This window comes from Balaenoptera physalus (genome assembly GCF_965194825.1).
Source record: "Balaenoptera physalus genome assembly, chromosome: 15".
NCBI lineage: Eukaryota > Metazoa > Chordata > Mammalia > Artiodactyla > Balaenopteridae > Balaenoptera > Balaenoptera physalus.
Genome location: NC_138894.1, coordinates 44,559,586 through 44,584,158, shown reverse-complemented (window position 1 = coordinate 44,584,158; position 24,573 = coordinate 44,559,586). Strand labels below are relative to the sequence as shown.

The following is a 24,573-nucleotide window of genomic DNA, read 5'->3' as shown; positions in this document are numbered from 1 at the left end:
ATGAAATTTGTTTTTCTCTTTCTGACTTACTTCACTCTGTATGACAGTCTCTAGATCCATCCACTTCTCAACAAATGACCCAATTTCATTGCTTTTTATGGCTGAGTAATATTCCATTGTATATATGTACCACAACTTCTTTATCCATTCGTCTGTCGATGGGCATTTAGGTTGCTTCTATGACCTGGCTATTGTAAATAGTGCTGCAGTGAACATTGGGGTGCATGCGTCTTTTTGAATTATGGTTTTCTCTGGGTATATGCCCAGTAGTGGGATTGCTGGATCATATGGTAATTCATTTTTTAGATTTTTAAGGAACCTCCATACTGTTCTCCATAGTGGCTGTATCAATTTGTATTCCCACCAACAGTGCAAGAGGGTTCCCTTTTCTGCACACCCTCTCCAGCATTGTTGTTTGTAGATTTTCTGATGATGTCCATTCTAACTGGTGTGAGGTGATACCTCATTGTAGTTTTGATTTGCATTTCTCTAATAATTAGTGATGTTGAGCAGCTTTTCATGTGCTTCTTGGCCATCCGTATGTCTTCTTTGGAGAAATGTCTATTTAGGTCTTCTGCCCATTTTTGGATTGGGTTGTTTGTTTCTTTAATATTGAGCTGCATGAGCTGTTTATATATTTTGGAGATTAATCCTTTATCCGTTGATTCGTTTGCAAATATTTTCTCCCATCCTGAGGGTTGTCTTTTCGTCTTGTTTATGGTTTCCTTTGCTGTGCAGAAGCTTTTAAGTTTCATTAGGTCCCATTTGTATATTTTTGTTTTTATTCCCATTACTCTAGGAGGTGGATCAAAAAAAGATCTTGCTGTGATTTATCTCAAAGAGTGTTCTTCCTATGTTTTCCACTAAGAGTTTTATAGTGACTGGTCTTATATTTAGGTCTCGAATCCATTTTGAGTTTATTTTTGTGTATGGTGTTAGGGAGTGTTCTAATTTCACTCTTTTACATGTAGCTGTCCAGTTTTCCCAGCACCACTTATTGAAGAGACTGTCTTTTCTCCATTGTATACCCTTGCCTCCTTTGTCTTAGATTAGTTGATCATAGGTGCATGGGTTTATCTCTGGGCTTTCTATCTTGTTCCATTGATCTATGTTTCTGTTTTTGTGCCAGTACCATATTGTCTTCATTACTGTAGCTTTGTAGTAGTCTGAAGTCAGGGAGTCTGATTCCTCCAGCTCCGTTTTTTTCCCTCAAGACTACTTTGGCTATTCGGGGTCTTTTGTGTCTTCCTACAAATTTTGAGATTTTTTTGTCCTAGTTCCGTTAAAAAATGCCATTGGTAATTTGATAGGGATTGCATTGAATCTGTAGATTGCCTTGGGTAGTATAGTCATTTTCACAATATTGATTCTTCCAATCCAAGAATATGGTATATCTCTCCATCTGTTGGTATCATCTTTAATTTCTTTCATCAGTGTCTTATAGTTTTCTGCGTACAGGTCTTTTGTCTCCCTAGGTAGGTTTATTCCCAGGTATTTTATCTTTTTGTTGCAATGGTAAATGGGAGTGTTTCCTTAATTTCTCTTTCAGATTTTTCATCATTAGTGTATAGGAATGCAAGAGATTTCTGTGCATTAATTTTGTATCCTGCAACTTTACCAAATTCATTGATTAGCTCTAGTAGTTTTCTGGTGGCGTTTTTAGGATTCTCTATGTATAGTATCATGTCATTTGCAAACAGTGACAGTTTTACTTCTTCTTTTCCAATTTGTATTCCTTTTATTTCTGTTTCTTCTCTGATTGCCATGGCTAGGACTTCCAAAATATGTTGAATAATAGTGGTGAGAGTGGACTCTTGTTCCTGATCTTAGAGGAAATGCTTTCAGTTTTTCACCATTGAGAATGATGTTTGCTGTGGTTCTGTCATATATGGCCTTTATTATGTTGAGGTAGGTTCCCTCTATGCCCACTTTATGGAGAGTTTTTATCATAAATTGGTGTTGAATCTTGTCAAAGCTTTTTCTGCATCTATTGAGATGATCATATGGTTTTTATTCTTCAATTTGTTAATATGATGTATCACATTGATTTGCATATATTGAAGAATCCTTGCATTCCTGGGATAAACCCCACTTGATCATGGTGTATGATCCTTTTAATGTGTTGTTGGATTCTGTTTGCTAGTATTTTGTTGAGGATTTTTGCATCTACATTCATCAGTGATATTGGTCTGTAGTTTTCTTTTTTTGTAGTATCTTTGTCTGGTTTTGGTATCAGGGTGATGGTGGCCTCATAGAATGAGTTTGGGAGTGTTCCTTCCTCTGCAATTTTTTGGAAGGGTTTGAGAAGGATGGGTGTTAGCTCTTCTCTAAATGTTTGATAGAATTCACCTGTGAAGCCATCTGGTCCTGGACTTTCGTTTGTTGGAAGATTTTTAATCACAGTTTCAAGTTCATTACTTGTGATTGGTCTGTTCATATTTTGTATTCCTTCCTGGTTCAGTCTTGGAAGGTTATACCTTTCTAAGAATTTGTCCATTTCTTCCAGGTTGTCCATTTTATTGGCATAGAGTTGCTTGTAGTAGTCTCTTAGGATGCTTTGTATTTCTGTGGTGTCTGTTGTAGCTTCTCCTTTTTCATTTCTAATTTTATTGATTTGAGTCCTCTCCCTCTTTTTCTTTTTTTAAATTTATTTATTTATTTATTTATGGCTGTGTTGGGTCTTCGTTTCTGTGTGAGGGCTTTCTCTAGTTGCGGCAAGTGGGGGCCACTCTTCATCGCGGTGCGCGGGCCTCTCACTATCGTGGCCTCTCCCGTTACGGAGCACAGGCTCCAGACGCGCAGGCTCAGCAATTGTGGCTCACGGGCCTAGTCGCTCCGCGGCATGTGGGATCTTCCCAGACCAGGGCCCGAACCCGTGTCCCCTGCATTGGCAGGCAGACTCTCAACCACTGCACCACCAGGGAAGCCCTCCCTCTTTTTCTTGATGAGTCTGGCTAATGGTTTATCCATTTTGTTTATCTTCTCAAAGAACCAGCTTTTAGTTTTATTGATCTTTGCTATTGTTTTCTTTGTTTCTATTTCATTTATTTCTGCTCTGATCCTTATGATTTCTTTCCTTCTGCTAACTTTGGGTTTTGTTTGTTCTTCTTTCTCTAGTTCCTTTAGGTGTAAGGTTAGATTGTTTATTTGAGATTTTTCTTGTTTCTTGAGGTAGGCTTGTATAGCTATAAACTTCCCTCTTAGATCTGCTTTGGCTGCATCCCATAGGTTTTGGATCATCGTGTTTTCATTGTCATTTGTCTCTAGGTATTTTTTGATTTCCTCTTTGATTTCTTCAGTGATCTCTTGGTTATTTAGTAACATATTGTTTACCCTCCGTGTGTTTGTGTTTTTCACGTTTTTTTCCTTGTAATTCATTTCTAATCTCATAGCATTGTGGTCAGAAAAGATGCTTGATATGATTTCAGTTTTCTTAAATTTACTGAGGCTTGATTTGTGACCCAAGATGTGATCTATCCTGGAGAATGTTCCGTGTGCACTTGAGAAGAAATTGTAATCTGCTGTTTTTGTATGGAATGTCCTATAAATATCAATTAAATCAATCTGGTCTATTATGTCATTTAAAGCGTCTGTTTCCTTATTTACTTTCATTTTGGATGATCTGTCCATTGGTGTAAGTGAGGTGTTAAAGTCCCCCACTATGACTGTGTTATTGTCTATTTCCTCTTTTATAGCTGTTAGCAGTTGCCTTATGTATTGAGGTGCTCCTATGTTGGATGCATATATATTTATAATAGTTATATTTTCTTCTTGGATCGATCCCTTGATCATTATGTAGTGTCTTTCCTTGTCTCTTATAACATTCTTTATTTTAAAGTCTATTTTATCGGATATGAGTATTGCTACTCCAGCTTTCTTTTGATTTCCATTTGCATGGAATATCTTTTTCCATCCCCTCACTTTCAGTCTGTATGTGGCCTTAGGTCTGAAGTGGGTCTCTTGTAGACAGTCTATATTTGGGTCTTGTTTTTGTATCCATTCAGCAAGCCTGTGTCTTTTGGTTGGAGCATTTAATCCATTTACGTTTAAGGTAATTATTGATATGTATGTTCCTGTGACCATTTTCTTAATTGTTCTGGGTTTGTTTTTGTAGGTGCTTTTCTTCTCTTGTGTTTCCCACTTAGAGAAGTTCCTTTAGCACTTGTTGTAGAGCTGGTTTGGTGGTGCTGAATTCTCTTAGCTTTTGCTTGTCTGTAAAGCTTTTGATTTCTCTGTCAAATCTGAATGAGTTCCTGGATGGGTAGAGTAATCTTGGTTGTAGGTTCTTTCCTTTCATCACTTTAGGTATATCATGCCACTCCCTTCTGGCTTGTAGAGTTTCTGCTGAGAAATCAGCTGTTAACCTTATGGGAGTTCCCTTGTATGTTATTTGTCATTTTTCCCTTGCTGCTTTCAATAATTTTTCTTTGTTTTTGATTTTTGCCAATTTGATTACTATGTGTCTTGGCGTGTTTGTCCTTGGGTTTATCCTGTATGGGACTCGCTGTGCTTCCTGGACTTGGGTGGCTATTTCCTTTCCCATGTTAGGGAAGTTTTCGACTATAATCTTTTCAAATATTTTCTCGGGTCCTTTCTCTCTCTCTTCTCCTTCTGGGACCCCTATAATGTGAATGTTGTTGCGTTTAATGTTGTCTCAGAGGTCTCTTAGGCTGTCTTCATTTCTTTTCATTCTTTTTTCTTTATTCTGTTCTGCAGCAGTGAATTCCACCATTCTGTCTTCCAGGTCACTTTATCCGTTCTTCTGCCTCAGTTATTCTGCTATTGATTCCTTCTAGTGTAGTTTTCATTTCAGTTATTGTATTGTTCATCTCTGTTTGTTTGTTCTTTAATTCTTCTAGGTCTTTGTTAAACATTTCTTGCATCTTCTCGATCTTTGCCTCCATTCTTTTTCTGAGGTCCTGGATCATCTTCACTATCACTATTCTGAATTCTTTTTCTGGAAGGTTGCCTATCTCCACTTCATTTAGTTGTTTTTCTGGGGTTTTATCTTGTTCCTTCATCTGGTACATAGCCCTCTGCCTTTTCATCTTGTCTATCATTCTGTGAATGTGGTTTTTGTTCCACAGTCTGCAGGATCGTAGTTCTTCTTGCTTCTGCTGTCTGGCCTCTGGTGGATGAGGCTATCTAAGAGGCTTGTGTAAGTTTCCTGATGGGAGAGACTGATGGTGGGTAGAGCTCAAGGTGATGTTTCTCTTATTCTGTTTAACGACCTTTCCAGAAAGATTCTTGGGAAGTCAGTTTCTTGATTGAATCTCATGTACATCCAAGTGGATGTGTCTGTAAAGTTTTGATAGGTTGCAGTTTTTTTTTTTTTCTTAACAGATAGTGTTCTAAAAAATAAGCTATTTAAAAATATATAAAATATATGGTTAAATTTCTTTAAGCTTTAGCAAATTAAATGCAGATTATTATGCATGCACATTCAACTGTAATATGGTACTTCCCTCTAAGCAATTATTATATTTTCAATATAGATATGTCCATAAAGAAGTAGATTCAAGCAATGATGTTAATAATTACTATCATTAGTATAGTTCCATACAATTAACAAAGTCTTACCACATACATCGTCACAATAGAGCTTCACAAAAATCCTGTGGGGTATGTGGCGTTATCTCTATTTTACAGATGAAGTAGTTGAGACAGAGATGAAATTATTTTTCCGAAGTTATAATTCTCATAATTGTGGAACTATCATTCCAACTCCAGTCTCATAATAAATCAGTTACTGTGATAATCCACTGTGGCCTTTTTTTTTATATAACTTTTTTTATAGATTTATTTATTTTTATTTATTTTTGGCTGCATTGGGTCTTCGTTTCTGCTTGCAGGCTTTCTCTAGTTGCGGCGAGTGGGGGCTACTCTTAGTTGCGGTGTGTGGGCTTCTCATTGCAGTGGCTTCTCTTGTTGCGGAGCACGGGCTCTAGGTACGTGGGCTTCAGTAGTTGTGGCACGTGGGCTCAGTAGTTGTGGCTCACAGACTCTAGAGTGCAGGCTCAGTTAGTTGTGACACACCAGCTTAGTTGCTCCGTGGCATGTGGGATCTTCCTGGACCAGGGATCGAACCCCTGTCCCCTGCATTGGCAGGCGGATTCTTGACCACTGTGCCACCAGGAAAGTCCCCATTGTGGGCTTTTAATAAAATTATGAGGCTTCCTCTGACTTATACAAAACCTGTTTGGAATTGGTATAGCAGGGTATTGCTTTTTTTCTCTCAAAATGAACTTAAATGTGATGTCAGCAACAGAAGATGGAGAGGGACCCCACATGCATTACTTACAAAAATTACACATAAATGTGATAAAAATGAATTGGATAAGTTCATAATTGTTATAAACCTTTTATTTTTATGTTTAACTTTGGACAATTTCAAATATATACCAAAGTAGAGAGAATAGTATATATAAACTATATTACCCATCACCCACCTTCATCAATCATCAACTCATGGCAACTTTAATTCATCTTATCCCTCCTCTCTCCCAATGGATTATTTTGAGGCAAATTCCAGATATATAATTTCTTTTGTGCATAGTTCATTATGCATAATTTTGTTTTTCAAAAATAACTATTTTAATAATAATTATAACTTTGAAATACTGAAAAGCTGAATAGTTTTCTAGAAAGCTGTTTCCAGATAATGTATACCAGTAGGCAGCTTTTCCTGAGTTCAAAATAATCACAGTATGCTTTTCTTTTGGAATTTAGCTGTCTAATAAACAGTAAGAGGAAGAGTTTTACCTGTCCTATGCCATCTTCTCTCATTTCTCCTTCTAAAATAAAAGATCACAACATTCATTATCTTAAAATCTAATAAAGGGCTTTAATAAACATTGTTAATAGAACCTTTTAATATCCTCACTAAAGAGAGAAATACTTAAAATAATCATAAATAAAATACTTAAAACTCTAGAGAAAGCAATAACCAAACTTCAAAATAGTATGAATATACCAGTTATTCTCATGCATACATGTTATGGCTAATGTACTGAAATCAAATGAGTAGACTGTGCCTTTATTGTTCCTTCTGTTCGTAAAGAGATGCCTTAAAACTTGCATGGCAAGTAAGTTTCATCTAAGTGCCAATTCTGGTTGATTATGGTGGTTACCTGGGGAGTGTGTTAAGTTTTATGAGGGCTTTTTTTTTTTCTCAGTGGGAAAGAATACTATATTTGATTAGTGGGTTATTTGCTCTCATAGCAGTGATATGAGACCTGCTGACTCTGGCTTAGTACATCAAAATGATGCTCTTAAAAGAATCATCTTTACTTAAATTTAAATATTAGGCTGAGGAAAAAGAGGTGACATTACTGCCACAGTCTAATTTCTCATTATTGATGAATAGTAGGTAGACATTTAATTTACATATTTTCATCCTTGAAACAAGTAATTGTGTATATAATTGTTTGTATTAATAAGTCCCAATTGTGTTTCTCTTTTCTTACAGCACTTAGTGCACACATGCATATACCACTCATTTGGCACTAGGCTATGTTCACTTATATTATTATTTATTTCCTTTATTTATTTAGTCTAGCTTACCAAGTAGATTATAAATTTTCTTAAGCTTATCAGCAGAATCTTGTTCTTCCTTGTAATCCTAGCACCATGAAATGCCATGATGATGATGATATTTTTATAAAAATACGTGTTACTTGTCTGTCATTAACTCTAAATTACTTGCTATTTTGTGGTATTTTTCTATTGGCTGGGATATTAGCTATATAGTTTAAAATTTTCGTAACATTTCTAATATGGTATGGAGCCATATTATGAAATCTGGATTGTAATGCTTTCATAGGACATTTGATTTTTTTAAAATAATGGATTGGCTCTTGCCTTTAGGTAGATAAAAGTTTAAAGCCTACAGTAAGATGGTTATTCTCTTTTGGAAGCTCTCTAGGAGTATAAAATTAACCATCTCTCTCAGAAACTGGTATAACATTTTGTCTTCCTAATAGTCATACATCATTCTTATGACTAAACAAAACTAAAACAAAACAAGATAACCTGCTTTAATTTATGTTTTTAGAAGTTTTCCATAGACCATAAAACAGCCCAGTGTACTTTGTGTAATTAAATAGTAATTGCTATCCCTGTAATCTTGACACTTTGCACTAAACAACTATACTTTTCAAAATGTTTAAAAATAAACACTTTCACCATGTTAGTCACCGTCAGTCATCCTTGAATCCATGCCAATTTTTCATATAAAGGAAAATTAACTTCCATAGCGGAAGTGTTAAGATCTATGATCTAGATTCTAGATGGACATCTAAAGAGATTGGTGTAATAAAGTGATTGCTTCTTACTCTGGTATGTTATAGTCTTTTAAACACATACCACTTTCTGTTTATTTTCTCATAAAAGACAGTTACTGCTTCATTCAGTTTCTTGTCAACTATGACAGTCCCCATCCCTTAACTATATTTATCTTAGTCTAGATGAGGGGCCTACATAATGTAAAGGGCCAGATAGTAAATATTTTAGGCTTTGCAGGCCAATAGGCAAAATTGAAGGTATTATGTAAGTACTTATATAGCAAGAGAGAGAGATTCTAAAATGTTTGTCTTGATGAAATTCAAACTATAATAATAATAACTGATTACAGGTGTTTTTGTGGCACACATCTAATTGGAATGGGGGATAGCATTTCATTTGATTGGGGTTCAAAGTTAGTGTTCTCTCTCATCAAACTCAACTGCAAATATTCATCTGTTAATGCTGATCTCTGATGAGATTTCATGTATTTCACCTCTGAATATGCCCTTTCAAACAGATTAGTACCACACACTGATATCAATCCATGAGCAGCATCTTATTTTATAGAATTCTTCTTTTTTTATTAGATTCATCTTATTTTATTAGATTCTTCTTTTGATGTTTGACTTTTAGCATGTTATTATATTGCAGATTAATCACTTCTAGTTGCAAGTTAGGTAGAAGCTCCTCAGTTGCAGTTGATGGATTTTGAAATATGGAAATTTCCTTTGCATTTGCATTCAGGTCCAAAAATCACTGCTGGAATTAGGGAGACCAGTTGTTCTAGTTTCCTGGGACTGAGCAGTTACCCAGGATTTGGGACTTCAAGTGCTAAACCTGGGACAGTTGTTTACCCTCTCTGGAGTTTAATTTGATATTAGAAAGTATATCTATTTCAGATTTGTGTGGGAATATAGATATTATTTTTTGTTTTAACTCTTGATAACACAACGTGATATTATTTGTGATTCAAACAGCATTAATTAGCATTGTATTGGCTTTACTTCAGTAAAAAAATTCACGTATTAACAACTGTTTGCCTTATAATTTTAGGTTAAATTCATTAAGAAACATTATCAGGTTTGCAGCAAAAGCTGATTTCCTAAGCCATTCAGTTTGATAATAGTGGTCAGTAGTGGTTCTTCTCATTCAGAAAAATTTTAGTCTCAGTACCTAAAAAAGTCACAATAAAATTTTGTCATTGCAAAGTTTTTGAACTTCTGTATGGTAGGGCAAGTCAAGATATTCAGCTTCCATTTTTGACAAAAATCCACAAAGCTGAGGATAGTTAAACCCACAGGAGTGAGTGAAATTCACCTTTGACACTGTTGGTTCAGTAGTACATGATTAATTCAAATATTTTCTGCAGGGTACCTGCTGATTGAATAACAAATACCATGAATAACCATAACATTTAAAACACGCTTTGTAAATGTGTCTTTTTCTCCTCCACATATATTGGCATCATCGATTGTAACACGTCTTGGCGGATTCCACTATAGGTTGTACTGAACTAGTGTTTTCTCAACTTTGAAGATATTCTTGCCTGGAATTGTTTCACACAGACTGTTCATAGAGGTTAATTCCTCAGTTACTCCAAACTTGGCATTGACTCCTCAAATAAAAAACAGCAATTGAGCGGTATCCACAACATCTTTTGACCAAAGAAAACCACTTGAAATCATTTTCCTTGCGTGTATATGTGGTTGTTTTTTTTTTTTTTTTGCCTTGTTTTTTCATCAGCTATTCATATTGCTCCCAATGTCCTCAATTTTTTGAGTAACTGTACTCACTGAATGGCTGATAATCTCAGACAGAGATTATTTTCTCTCAACACACTTCTTCGGTTTCTACAATCAAATATGATTTAATTAACTAACCATCAGCAAATGGCTTTCCTTGATTGGCCAACAAATGAGCCATTCAGAAACTTACTTGGTTGGAGCCTCATGTTCATTTGTTATTTTTGTGAAGAAACTTTCCTATGATGAGACACACCATTTTAAATTTTCCATTTTTTTCTGACCATTGTTTGCCTGTGGCAGGGGATATTGTGATTAGTCCTTTGGTAATATTCATGTATATTGGCTTCGATGGAGCACAGCTATAGTGTCATTGCATAATAAACATGGTGCTTTGCCATCTAATTTGATAACAGAACAATCCACTCTCCACTGTGCCTTAAAAGTGTGACATTTGCAGTCTAATCTTCATTTCTGGTTTTGATATGATGAGCAGGCACTGGTAATAAAGATAAAGTTAAAAATTGTGATGTGGCACTTGAAAGGCTGTGGATTTATAACTGTGTCACGGCGGTTTGCAGTGTGCTAAGCAGCCATACGAAGTGCTACTCAATTCTGCTATTGTAGCATGAAAACAGCGATAACCGATGTAAAAGAATAAGCATGGCTGTGTTCCAATAAAACTTTATTTATAGACGTTGAAACTGAACTTCTGTGTGTCACAAAATATTGTTCTTCTTTTGATTTTTTCCAAAACATTTAAAAATGTGAAACCATTCTAGCTTGTGGGCTCTAAAAAAACAGGTGGCAGTCAGACTTGGTCCATGGGCTCTACTTTGCAGATCTCTAGTCTAGATAGCCTTTTTCCAAACTATGGTAATGTTACTCCTATTTTTTAACGCTTACATTCATTTCTATCGATTTTCCCCTTTCCATATCATTTTAAAATTTATTTCTACCTAAGTAAATAAACTGAGTGATAGTTATTCTTTACATGGAGGATAGCTAGCTTTAGCATAGTACCTAAAGTACTTAGCAGAATGCCTGGCACATTGTAAATGATCAGTGATTGTTTGCTTTACCGTGGACATTCTTATTCATAATGGCCCCTAATAGTGGTAGAGAGGTGTTTAAGATTAAAACATTTTCTAGCTTGTTTTGGAATATAGGACACAATCAAAGCCTTTAAACATTGAGGTATGTAGATTATATCTATAACATTACGTGGACTGTGATAGAAATAAATTAAATCAATACAATGAGAATTGCTTTCCAGAAAATCCTTGCTGGTTGTGTCATAGTCTCATTAGTTTTATAGGAAGGATGGTAAATTATTGGATAATTTCTTTCAGTATTTGACCAACAAAATTGTCAGTGTTAGGCTGACCACTGTAATGCTTTAAAAAAAAAAAGAATTATTTGTGATCATTATCCAGTGTCTTAAGTGTCTTAAGTACATATCCATTAGGTCTTTTTGACTTGAACACATCCAGTGTTGTTGCTGTTTCATCACAAATTTATTACATGAGCTTTCTCACTAAATTTAATAAGGAGTTACTCTTAGACCAGTGTTACTCAGAGTGTGGGATGAAGACCAATAATTGATCTGCAAATTGTTTGCTACTGGTCTGTGAACTGTTTATTATTTGTGATGAAAAATAGAAAAATATGAGAAAAAGCAGTTAGAAATTTTTATGATAGTTTGACAGGATAATTTTATGTGTGTTTAATAAAAGTTTAAACTTTTATTTTTAAAATTTAAGTAATATATTAAAATTATGTAATTGACATATAACATTATATTAGATTCAGATGTACAACATAATGATTACGTGTTTATATATTGCAAAATTATCACCAAAATATGTCTAGTTAACATCTATTACCACACATAGTTACACTTTTTTTCTTGGGATGAGAACTTTTAATATCTGCTCTCTTAACAACTTTCAAATATACAGTACAGTATTATTGACTATAGTCACTTTGCTGTACATTACATCCCCATGATTTATTTTGTAAGTGGAAGTTTGCATCTTTTGCCCCCTTTTACCTACTTAGCCTACCCCTCAATCCCCACCTCTAGCAAACCACCAATCTGTTCTCTGTATCTATGAGTTTGGGTGTTTTGGTTTTTTTTTAATATTCTGCATATAGGTGAGATCATACAGTTGTCTTTCTCAGTCTAGTTTCTTTCACTTAGCATAATGCCCTCAAGGTCCATTCATGTTGGGACAAATGGCAGAATTTCCTTCATTATTATGGCTGATAATATTCCATTGTGTGTGTGTGTGTGTGTGTGTGTGTGTGTGTGTGTGTGTGTGTGTATCACGTTTTTTTATCCATTCATCCACTAATGGATGCTTAGGTTGGTTCCATATGTTGGCTACTGTAAATAATGTTGCAACAAACATGGGGGTACAGATATCTTTTTGGGGTAGTGCTTTTGTTTTCTTCTGATAAGTACCCAGAAGTGGAATTGCTGGATCATCTGGTAGTTCTATTTTTAATTTTTTGAGGAACCTCCATACTGTTTTCCATAGTGGCTGTACCAATTTACATTCACACCAACAGTGCATGAGGGTTCCTTTTTCTCCACATCCTGACCAGCACTTGTTATTTCTTGTCTTTTTGATAATAGACATTCTGACAGGTGTGAAGTGATATCTCATTGTGGTTTTAATTTGCATTTCCCAGATGATTAGTGACGTTGAGCACCTTATCATGTACCTATTGGCCATCTGTATGTCTTCTTCGGAAAAATGTCTATTCAGATCCTCTGCCCATTTTAAAATCAGATTTTTTTTTCTATTAAGTTATGTGAGTTTTTATATATTTTGGATATTAACCACTTATCAAATATGTGATATGCAAATATTTTCTCCCAGTCTGTAGGTTGCCTTTTCATTTTGTTGATGGCTTCCTTTGCTGTGCAGAGGCTTTGTAAAAGTTTTATGTAGACTCACTTGCTTATTTTTGTTTTTGTTTCCTTTGCTTTTGTTGTCAAATCCAAAAATCATCACCAAGATTGATGTCAAGGCAGTTACCGTCTGTGTTTTCTTCTAGGGGTTTTATGGTTTCAGGTCTTACATTCAAGTCTTTAATGAATTTTGAGTTAACTTTTGTGTATGGTTTAGGATAGTGGTCCATTTTCATTCTTCTACATGTGACTGTCCAGTTTTCCCAGCACCATTCATTGAAGAAACTGTTCTTTCCCCACATATATTCTTGGCTTTTTTGTTGTAAATTAATTGACCATATACTTGTGGGTTTATTTCTGAGCTCTCTGTTCTCCATTGATCTATGTGTCTGTTTTTATGCCAGTACCATACTGTTTTGATTACTATAACATGTAATATAGTTTGAAATCAGGAAGCATGATGCCTCCAGGTTTGCTCTTCTTTCTCAAGATTGTTTTGCCTATTTGGGGTCTTTTGTAGTTCCATACAATTTTAGAATTGTTTGTTTCATTTCTGTGAAAACAGCCACTGAGTGCTCAGTTCCTTTCCAGGAGATACCAGTTACCTGGAGCAAAGCAGAGAGAGAGCGCTAGCCTGCATCTTTGGAAAGTAGTTCAGTAGGCACCTGTATGGGTATTAAATTAGATGTCTGTTCCTTAGGCTGAAGATTTAAGACAAGTAAATGGGCCTCTTTCACAGAAAGACTGGGTGTTTTTTCAGTTGGTGCCTCTGCCCTGGGCCCTGGGACATACTCAGGTGAGTCTATGAGCACTTTAAAAACTGTTTCTCAGTTTGCTAGAGCCTCGTCGGTCTTGTGGATGCAAGCCCCATTGGCTTTCAAAGCTAGATGTTTGGGGACTCAGCTCTAAGTTACAGATCTGAAAAGTTGGGGAACTAGACATGGGGTTCAAACCCTTTGCTCCTCAGAGGGAAGTTCCAATTTGAGAGTTCCAATTGTGGGTTGCCGTGTGGGGTGAGTTTGTGGCAAGATTATGTCTCAGTCTCTCCTACCCATTTCGATGTTGGTTTTTTTCCTCATTTGCCTGATGTATAGGAGTCGCTTAGCTAGTTTCTGGGGGTTTTTTTCAGAGAAAATTGTTCCCTATATAGCTATAGATTCGGTGTGTCTGTGGGATGAGGTGAGCTCAAGACCCTCCTAATTGCCACCTTTTTGATTTATTTATTTATTTTTTGGCTGCACTGGGTCTTCGTTGCTGTGTGCGGACTTTCTCTAGTTGTGCCAAGCGGGGGCTACTCTTCGTTGCGATACACGGGCTTCTCATTGCAGTGGCTTCCTTTGTTGTGGAGCACAGGCTCTAGGCACATGGGCTTCAGTAGTTGCAGTACGTGGGCTCAGTAGTTGTGGCACACAGGCCGCAGAGCATGTGGGCTTCAGTAGTTGTGGTGCATGGGCTCAGTAGTTGCAATGCGTGGGCTCTAGGGTGTGCAGGCTAAAGTAGTTGTGGCGTGCAGGCTCAGTAGTTGTGGCTCACGGGCTCTAGAGTGCAGGCTCAGTAGTTGTGGTGCAGGGGCTTAGTTGCTCCATGGCATGTGAGATCTTCCTGGGCCAGGGATTGAACCCATGTCCCCTGCATTGGTAGGTGGATTCTAAACCACTCCACCACCAGGCAAGTCCCCTAACTGCCATCTTGAACCAGAACCTCCTTGGACATTAATTTTTAAATTTCATTTTAATTTTTGTTTTTAGTTTTGTTTTAGATAGAAAATTAAAAAAATAAAACTTCTCAGATTATATGATTCATTTATGATTTCTATAAAAACAGAAGGGAAGAACCATTAAAAGTTTCTGTCTTTTTTCTCCGTTATTGTACTTTTTTCTCCTCTTTTGGCTACTTCCACTTTTTCTTTCAAATCGCAAATTTCAGTAAAGTTCTCAACTTAGCCAACTTGGTCATTTGTTAGGTTTTTGTTGTTCATTTTTGCTTTTCTGTCTATTAATTTAGTTTGTATAGCTTCCTCATCAGCCTCATCTCTGTAGAATTCCTGCCTATTCTTATTTTGTGTTAGAAAATACCACCTTTATAATGGGTTTTCTACTAGGTAATTAAACTTGTTTAAGCAGGATCCATGTGGATGATTGTTTCTGTGTCAATGTGACTGAGCCATAGGGTACCCATGTATTTGGTCAAACATCATTCTGGGTGTTTCTATGAAAATATTTTTGGATGAATTTAACATTTAAATTGATAGACTGAGTAAAGTAGATTGCCCTTCCTAATGTGGATGGGATTCGTCCAATCAATTGAAGGCTTGAATAGAAGAAAAGGCTGGCCCTTCCCTGAATAGGGGGGAACTCCTGCTTTGTCTGCCTTTGACCTGGGACATTGGTTTTCTCCTGCCTTTGGACTTGAACTGAAACATCAGCTCTTCCTGGATTTGAGCCTGTTGGCCTTCAGATTGGAACTAAACTATCAGATCTGCTGGGTTTCCAGCTTGTAGATCATAGGTCTTGGAACTTGTCAGCCTCCATAATCATGTGAGCCAATTCTTTATAATAGACACACACACACACACATACCCTATTGGTTCTATTTCTCTGGAGAACCCTAACTAATACAACCCATATTCATTAATTTGTTCTTACTGTATTAATCCTTTGGTACTTAAGTGTGGAAGTTCACACATAGTAAAACACAAAGGGAGACCCTGATGTGTTATTTAGCCACTTATATTAGAATTGGTTGCTTAAAAAAATATTTTAAACTTATCTGAATACTATTCTAAAACAGTTATTAGAGCCAAGATCTATATTGGGCAAAAGAGGATTCAGTTGCTAGAGTACAATGAAGGCAAAATAAGGTTATTTCAAGGAAGGAGTAGTCAATGATATAGAATGTTATCAGCAGTTGTGCGGAAGAGTTCTGGAAAAAATCATTAGAATTTGTCAGTAGGAAAAGATTAATCGTTTTCAAAATGAATATTTTTAGAAGAATTGGGTAGAAAGGATCATTTAGGTATTAATATGTTTTGGGTGACAAGGAAGTAGAGGTAGTTAAAAAATATGCAGTAGTAGAAAATAAGGTTGGATAGGGATGATATGTGTAGATTATAAAAGGTCTAAATAGTTTAAAGTCACTTTAATGTCAGTTTGGAGAATGTATCAAAAGCATTCTACCATAGTTATCAACTGTGAACACATTATATGCAGAGATTATGTCTTTTACCTCTGTTTTCACTCTATAACATAGTTTCTGCTGCATAGGAGGCACTCAATAAATATTTGTTGAATGCTGGATGAAAGATGCTTACAAGTCGTATTAAATCTTTTATTAATCTCAAAAATTATCCTTTTCTGTTCCTATCAATATTTTCCCTCAGGCTTACTGTACTCCCAAAGTATCATAATGAGCTTGCTATTTAGTATTTCCTTCTGTTATTTCTCATTTCAATCAACTTGGGATGAGGCCAGTAGGTTAATATTCTTATGCCATGCTCTTGATAATATTACTTTCCTGCCTATAACCTTAAAAGCCATATAACTACCTACTGAAATAAATATAAACTCTTTAGCCTCGCACCACAGCCCATCCACGATCTGACCCATTACCTACCTTTTAGTTCTTATCTTTCACTACTGCTTTACACTTTAGCATCATTGAGCTTATAAAGCATGTAAAGCCGTGATCTACTAGCCCAGTGCACTGTCAAAATGACAAAATTCAGCAACCAATTCTTGGTCATTTCAAAATAACTCAAGTTCTTCAATTACTTTTCTTAAATACCATGAAGGAAACTGTATTAACCACAGTGATACAAAAAGCTATAGATATTTAATGTATTCAACTTGATGTATTTGGAGATACATGTACACCTGTGAAACCATCATCACTATTATTGCCATAAACTTATACATCACCTCCAAGAGTTTCCTCCCATCCACCCTCCCTTGTATTTTTTTTATTTTTTCCTTTGTTTAAGAGCACTTAACCTAAGATCTACCCTCTTAGCAACATTTTAAGTATATAATACAGTACTGTTCATCATAGCCCCTGTGTTGTACAGCAGATCTCCAGAACTTATTTTGCATAAGTGAAATTTTGTATCCTTTGGCCAACACTTTCCCACTTACCCCTCTCCCCAGCCCCTGGCCATCATCATTTCACTTTCTGCTTCTATGTTTTGACTTGTTTTATTTAGCATAACTGTTCTTCAGGTCCATCTATATTGTAACAAATGGCAGAATTTCCTTCTTTTTAAGGGCTGGATAATATTCCATTATATGTATATAGAATATTTATCCATTTGTTCACTGATGAACATTTGGGTTGTTTCCAATCCAAATGTTGTGAATAACACTGTGATAAATGTGGGATTGTAGATATCTCTTTAAGAACCAGATTTCAGTTCCTTTAGATATATAAAACCAGAAGTGGAATTGCTGGATAAAATGGTAATTCTATTTTTAATTTTTTGAGAAACCCCCATATTGTTTTCCATGGTGGCTGCACCAATTTACATTCCCACCAACAGTATATAAGGGTTCCCTTTTGTCCACATCCTTGCTAACACCTGTTGTTGTTTGTATTTTTGATAATAGCCATCCTAAGAGACAGGAAGTGATATCTCGTGGTTTTGATTTGCATTTTCCTGATTGGTGATTTTGAGCACTTTTTCATGTACGTGTTGGCCATTTGTATGTCTTCTTTGTAAAAAGGTCTATTCAGTTCTTCTGCCCATTTTTAAATCGGATTTTCTTTTTTACTGGGTTATATGATTTCTTTATATATTTTAGGTATTTATCCCATATCAGATATATGCTCTGCAAATACTTTCTCCCAATATTGCCTTTTCATTTTGTTGATGGTTTCTTTTGCTGTGTAGAAGATTTTTAGTTTGATCTAATCCCACTTATCTATTTTTGCTTTGGTTGTCTGTGCTTTTAGTGTCATATCCAAGAAATTGCCTGGTTCAGTGTTTAGCTTTCCCCCTGTTTTATTCTAAGAGTTTATTGTTTCTGGTTTTAAGTTTAGGTGTGTAATACATTTTGAATGGATATTTTTTAACATGGAGTGAGATAAGTGTTCAGTTTCATTGGTTTCCATGTGGACATCTAGTTTTCCTACAAGTATGGAAGAAACTATCTTTTTCCCATTGTGTAATCTTGGCACCCTTTTTGAAGATCAGTGGATCCTATATGTATGGGTTTATTTCTGTGCTCTCTATTCTGTTTCACTGGTCTATATGTCTGTTTTTATGCCAGTACTATACTGTTTTGAGTATTATAGATTTGTAGTATGTTTTGAAATCAGGGAATGTGTTACCTCCAATGTTATTCTTCTTGCTTAAAATTGCTTTGGCTATTTGGTGTCTTTTGTGGTTCTAAATGAATTTTAGGATTGCCTTTTCTATTCCTGTAAAAAATGCCATTGGGGTTTTGTTTAGTTCTAAAAGTTTTTTTATGGAGTCTTTAGGGTTTTCTACATATAAGAACATATCATCTGCAAACAAAAATAATTTTACTTCTTTCTTTCCAATTTGGATGCCTTTATTTATTTTTTGTTTCTAATTGTTCTGGCTAGGACTTCCAGTACTGTGTTGAATAGGGAGGTGAGAGTGAGCATTCTTGCCTGTTCCAGAAATTAAAGGGAAAGGCTTCAGCCTTTCATTGCTGAGTATGATGTTAAGTGTGGCCTTTTCATAAATGGTCTTTATTGTAAAGTAAGTTAAGGTCTTTAATAGGTAAGTTCTTTCTGCACCTGATTTGTTGAGAGGTTTTTTATGTTTGTTTTCAAATCTTGAAAGGGTGTTGGATTTTGTCAAATGTTTTCCTGCATCTATTGAGATGATCATGTGAATATTATCCTTTGTTCTGTTAATGTGTATCACATTCTATGAGTTTTGTATGTTGAACCATCCTTGCATTTTAGGGATAAATCCTACTTGGTCAAGTGTGTGATTCTTTTAATGTGCTGTTGAATTCAGTTTGCTAGTACTTTGTTGGGAATTTTTGCATCAATGTTCATCAGGGATGTTGGCCTGTGGTTTTCTTTTCTTCTGGTGTCTTTGTCTGACTTTGGTATCAGGGTGATGTTGGCCTCATAGAATAAGTTTGGAAGTTTTCCCTCTTCTTCAATTTTTGGGAAAAGTTTGAGGAGGACTATTATTAATTCTTCTTTAAATGTTTGCTAGAATTCACCTGTGAATCCATCTGGTCCGGGGCTTTTCTTTGTTGGAATTTTTTTGATTACCCCTTCAATTTCCTTATTTGTTATTGATCTGCTCAGGTTATTTCTTCTTGATCCATTCTTGGTAAATTATGGGTTTCTAGGAATTTTGCCATTTTTCTAGGTTTTTCAACTTATTGCTATATAATAGTTCATAATAGTCCATTATGATCATTTTTGTTTCTGTGGGATCAGTTGCAATATCTCCACCTTTATTTCTGATTTTATTTATTTAAGTCTTCCCTCTTTATTTCTTAGTTAGTTTAGCTAAGGGTTTGTTGACTATATCTGTTCCAAAAACCAGTTCTTAGTTTCAATGATTTTTAAAAACAGTTTTTCTATTTTCTATTTAACTTATTTCTACTCTAATCTTGATTATTTCCTACCTTCTGCCAGCTTTGGGGTTAGTTTGTTCTTTTCTAGTTCCTTGAAGTGTAAAGTTATGTTGTTCCTTTGTAATTTTTTTTTAATAAAAAGTTTATTGTTTATAAACTTCCCTTTTGGTACTGTTTATGCTGCTTCCTATAAGTTTTGGTATGTTTTCATTTTTGTTTGTCTCAAGATATTTTCTAATTTACTTTTGATTTCTTCTTTGACCCAGTAGTTGTTTAAGAGTGTATTTTTTAAAATTCCATTAGTTATCCCATTTTCTTTCTTGTATTCATTTCTAGTTTCATTACATTGTTATCAGAAAAGATACTTGGAATGATTCCAGTCTTCTTAAATTTGTTAAAACTTGTTTTGTGACCTAGCATGTGATTTATCTGGGTGATAGTCCATGTACACCTGAGAAGAATGAGTATTCTGCTGCTATTGTTCTGTATATGTCTTCAGTTTTAATTTGGTGTATAGTGTTGTTCAGTTCTGCTGTTTCTTTCTAGATTTTTCCTGTCTGAATGATTTATACATTATAAAGAGTTAGGTATTGAAGTATCCTGCTATTATTGTATTGCTGTCTATTTTGCTCTTCAGATCTGTCAGTGTTTGCTTTACACATTAATAAACATTTTATATTTGATGTTGGGCACATATATATTTATAATTGTTATACTTTCGTGTTGAATCGACCCTTTATCATTATATAATGAACTTCTTTGTCTCATGACAGTTTTTGACTTAAAGTCTATTTTGTCTGATACAGTGGCTCCTGCTTTCTTTTGGTTACTATTTTCATGGAATATCTTTACCCTTTCACTTTTAGCCTACGCGTGCCCTTAAATCTAAAGTGAGCCTCTTGTAGATAGCATGTAGTTGAGTCTTAATTTTTATCCATTCAGCCACTCTGTCTTTTGATTGAGTTTAGTCCACTTACACTTAAAGTGATTATTGATAGGAAAGGGTTTCCTATTGCCATTTTAAAAATTGTTTCCTGTCTTTTTTTCTCTTGTTCTTGTCCTCTTTGCTCACGTTTCTTTATTGTTTGATGATATATTTTTTTGGTAATAGCATGCTTTGATTCTTTTCTCTTTATCTTTGGTATATCTATTATACTTTTTAAAAAAGTTACTACTGGGCTAACATCAAAGATTTTATAGTTACATCACTCTGTTTTAAGCTAATAACAACTTAACTTCAACTATATCCAGAAAGTGCACCCTTTACTTCTTTCCTCACACACACAATTTACAAACTCATGCTAGATTTTACTTCTTTCTATATTGTGTTTCCATGAACACATTACAGTGGTTATAGTTATTCTTGCTACTTTCGTCTTTAAAGACTAGTGTTACAAGTGATTTATGTGCCACAATTACAGTATGCCACAATTACAGTATTACAGTATTGTGTTTCTCTTTATATTTCCTTTAGCAATGAGTTACAGTTTCATGTTATTGTCTAGCATTTTTCTGTTTGTTTCAACTTGAACTCCTTTTAGCACTTCTTATAAGGCAGATCGAGCATGATGAACTCCCTAAGCATTTGTTTGTCTGGGAAAGTCTTTATCTCTCCTTCTTTCTTAAAGGAAAGAAGTTTTGCCAGGTAAAGTATTCTCGTTTGGAAGCGTTTCCTTTAGAAAAGGAATATATCATCTCACTCGCTTCTGACCTGCAAGGTTTCTGCAGAGAAATCCACCAGTAGTTGATGTGCTATTCCTTGTATATACTCCCTCGTATGTGACAAGTTACTTTCCTCTCACTGCTGTAAAAATTCTCTCTTTGCATTTGATTTTTGGTAATTATAATGTGTCTCATGAAAATCTATTTGGGTTCAACCTGTTTGGGGAATTTGGGGCCTCACAAATCTGGATGTCCATTTCCCTCTCTAGATTTCAGATGTTTCAACCATTATTTATTTTTTATTTTGTATTTTATTTATTTATTTATTTTGGCTGCGTTGGGTCTTCATTGCTGTGCGTGGGCTTTCTCTAGTTGTGGCGAGCGGGGGCTACTCTTTGTTGCACTGCACCAGCTTCTCATTGCAGTGGCTTCTCGTTGCGGAGCATGGGCTCTAGGCAGACGGGCTTTGGTAGTTGTGGCTCGCAGGCTCTAGAACACAGGCTCAGTAGTTGTGGCGTTGTGGTGCACGGGCTTAGTTGCTCTGCAGCATGTGGGAGCTACCCAGACCAGGGCTCAAACCCGTGTCCCCTGCATTGACAGGCGGATTCCTAACCACTGCATCAACAGGGATGCCCCAACCGTTATTTCTTTCAATAAGTTTTTAGCTTTTCTCTCTCTCTCTTTTTCTCTGTCTCTACTCCTCTGGGACTCCCAAAATGTGTATATTTGTGCCTTATTGGTATACCATAAATCCCATAGACTTTCTTCACATTTTTCATTCTTTTGGTTGTTGTTGTTGTTCCTCTCAATGGGTAATTTCAAATGACCTGTGTTTGAGTTTGCTTATTCTTTCTTCTGCTTGATTGATTCTGCTGTTGAAGTTATTGAAGTTTTTACTTTAGTTATTGTACTCTTTAGCCTCAGTCTTCTTTTTTTTTATATTCTTTTTTTAAAGTATTTTTATTTTTTATTTTTTGGCTGCACTGTGTGGCATGCAGGATCTTAGTTCCCCAAGGATCAAACCCATGCCCCCTGCACTGGGAGCGTGGAGTCTTAACCACTGGACTGCCAGGGAAGTCCCTTTTTTTTTCTTTTTTGAATGGTTTCTATATCTTTATTGAACATCTCATCTTGTTTAGGTATTGTTTTCCTGATTGTCTTTAGTTGTCTATCTGTGTCCTCTTTTAGAACATTGAGCTTTATGACAGTTTTTATACAATTCTTTGTCAAGCCATTCATGGATATACATTTCTTTAGGGTTGGTTACTGGAACTTTATTAGTTTTCTTTGGTGCCGTCATCTTTGCCTGATTCTTTGTGATCTTTATGACCTTGTATTCGTGTCTGTGCATGCATTTGAAGGAGCAGGAACCTCTTCAATTCTTTATAGACTGTTTTTGGCAGGTAAAGGCCTACTCCTGCTAGGTCCCTGGATGGACAAGCCTGCCTCCAAACTGCAGTTAGGCAGGGCCAAGGCCAGATTATGAAGCTGCTTCCAGGTCCACAGTCAGGTCCATGGTTGGCTAGACTATTACTGGGGGCACCAGCAGGAGTACCACATGCTGGGTCCTCAGGTGGATGGGACTACTTCTAAATCCACAGTTGGCAGGTCTTTTTCTTGGGGTGCAGATTGTCTTGTCTCCTCCCAGGTCTCTGGGTGGATGAGACTGCCTCCAGGATCACAGTTGAGCAGTGGGAGCTCGTCATGGGGTTGCTTCTAGGTCTTTAGTTGGGTGTGTATTCAGTGGGCCTAAAATTGGAGTCACAGGTGGGTGCGGTTCCTGCTGGGTCTTAGTTGAGTGTGGCTGGAGCCATGTCCACAGGGGGATAGGGCTGCACTCAGGTCTGTATTCAGCAGACCTGCTACCACAGTGTGGGCATGCCTTCTCAAAGTGTCTTTCCTTGGTTTTGGGCTCCAGTGGGGATGCTGCAACTTCTACCTGGATTTTGAAGCTCCTACAGTGGCACTTTTAATTCATGGATGGTTGCCAAATCAGTGTTTCTGTGGGGGAATGAGGGCTGGAGGGACCTCCTATTCTGCCATCTTACTAGTAACCGTCAACTTTTAATTTCAACTTTATTGCTGGCCTTTTTGAATATTGTTAACTCTACACTTTTCTTCAAATTCAAGGGAAAACAAAGAGACAAAAATAGCATATTTTTCTGAAGACAAAATCATGTATCTTTAAGCCATTAATGCCAAAAGAATCACTTTAAACTGTTTATTCAACTGCCCATCCTTTACGTGAATCATTCCGTTGAAAGTTTGATTTCATAGGTGAGAACAACTGAAGAGTTGAAGTAGCAGTATTTTGGGTCAGAATTGGGACCATATAGTATATCTGCTTTGTGACACGGAGTTGGTAGGCCTCAGTTTATGAAAAAAAATGTTAGTAACTGCTATATCCCTGGCACAATGCAATAGTTAAAGATTCTTTTTCTGGCTTCACCACATCTCTCAGATGCTGAAGTTGCTCTCATGTATTTCCTTCCCTGGGCTTTTCAGAAGAAAAACTCCACTTAAAGTCTCTTAACTCCACATGCCTCTCTTGTCCTCTGTTATCTCCCTTTCTTCCAAATTTTGCATTTCAATTGGCCCATTCGCAGAGGTAAAGGGAAGAAAATGAGTAGGCCAAACTTAGGTTCATCTTTAGGGGACAGTGAAGGGGACATAGTGAGAACATTCAAATATTAATTATTTTTGTCCCTTCACAAGCAGTCATCTATGTGTTATCTATGTTTTGTATTTCTATAATTTCATATGCAGTTTCTTCTGCATGGTAAAATTCTACTTATCTTTGAAGGCCACCTACTCAGCTCAGCATCTTGGCTGGAGGTGAATGCTGTTACCTCATCATGCTTTTATTTTGGTACCACTTTTAGGGAGTACATTACATGGCTGCCTTATGTTATAGTACTTACTGTTTTTATCTTCTTGTTACTAAACTGGGCAAGAATCATGCCATTTTTCTCAATGACCTTCAAAGTCTGGCTTCTCAAAGTGTAATCTTCAGGCCGGCACCATATACATTACTTGAGAGCTTGTTGGAAATTCAGAATCATGGGCTCTAGCCCAGATCTACTGAATGAGAATCAACATTTTAATGAAATCCCCAAATTTATTTGTGTGCTTATTAAAATTAAGCCTTTTTTATAATCACGTGACTTGGTATTTTACATTATACTAGCCTAGAGCAGTCTTATAGCACATCAACTAAAAATGCTTAGAGTTTTCTTATTTTTATGCATTCACTGAAAGCTCTTGCCAGCTATGACACTGTTTTTCTGTTACACTTTGAATACTTTGTGTACCTTGGATACTATTACCTTCTTCATTACAGGTCTTAGCCATCAAAGATCCAGCACAGATGTCTTTTTCAAGTTCATTCCTTCTGTCAAATACTTGT

At 36.1% G+C, this 24,573-nt stretch overlaps 1 protein-coding gene across 15 annotated transcripts in view; it reads right to left on the bottom strand.

The window, feature by feature from the left end:
- Positions 1-24,573, bottom strand: part of WDPCP (WD repeat containing planar cell polarity effector) — a 420,975-nt gene that overhangs the window by 21,469 nt on the left and 374,933 nt on the right. For 3 of the 15 annotated variants that reach the window (XR_014253958.1, XM_082426597.1, XM_082426599.1), the window contains 2 exons: positions 24,494-24,573; positions 6,763-6,794 (listed from right to left, as the gene is read on the bottom strand). The exons of 1 other annotated variant lie outside the window; for it this stretch is intronic. Coding sequence is in view for 12 of the 14 variants with exons in the window: in XM_082426597.1 (XP_082282723.1) it covers positions 6,763-6,794; positions 24,494-24,573 (112 nt within the window). In the remaining 2 variants the exon portion in view is untranslated. Of the gene's footprint in view, positions 1-1,317; positions 6,795-24,438 lie in introns of those variants that run through there. 11 more of the 15 variants (XR_014253957.1, XM_082426596.1, XM_082426598.1 and 8 more) reach the window with 9 other exon arrangements.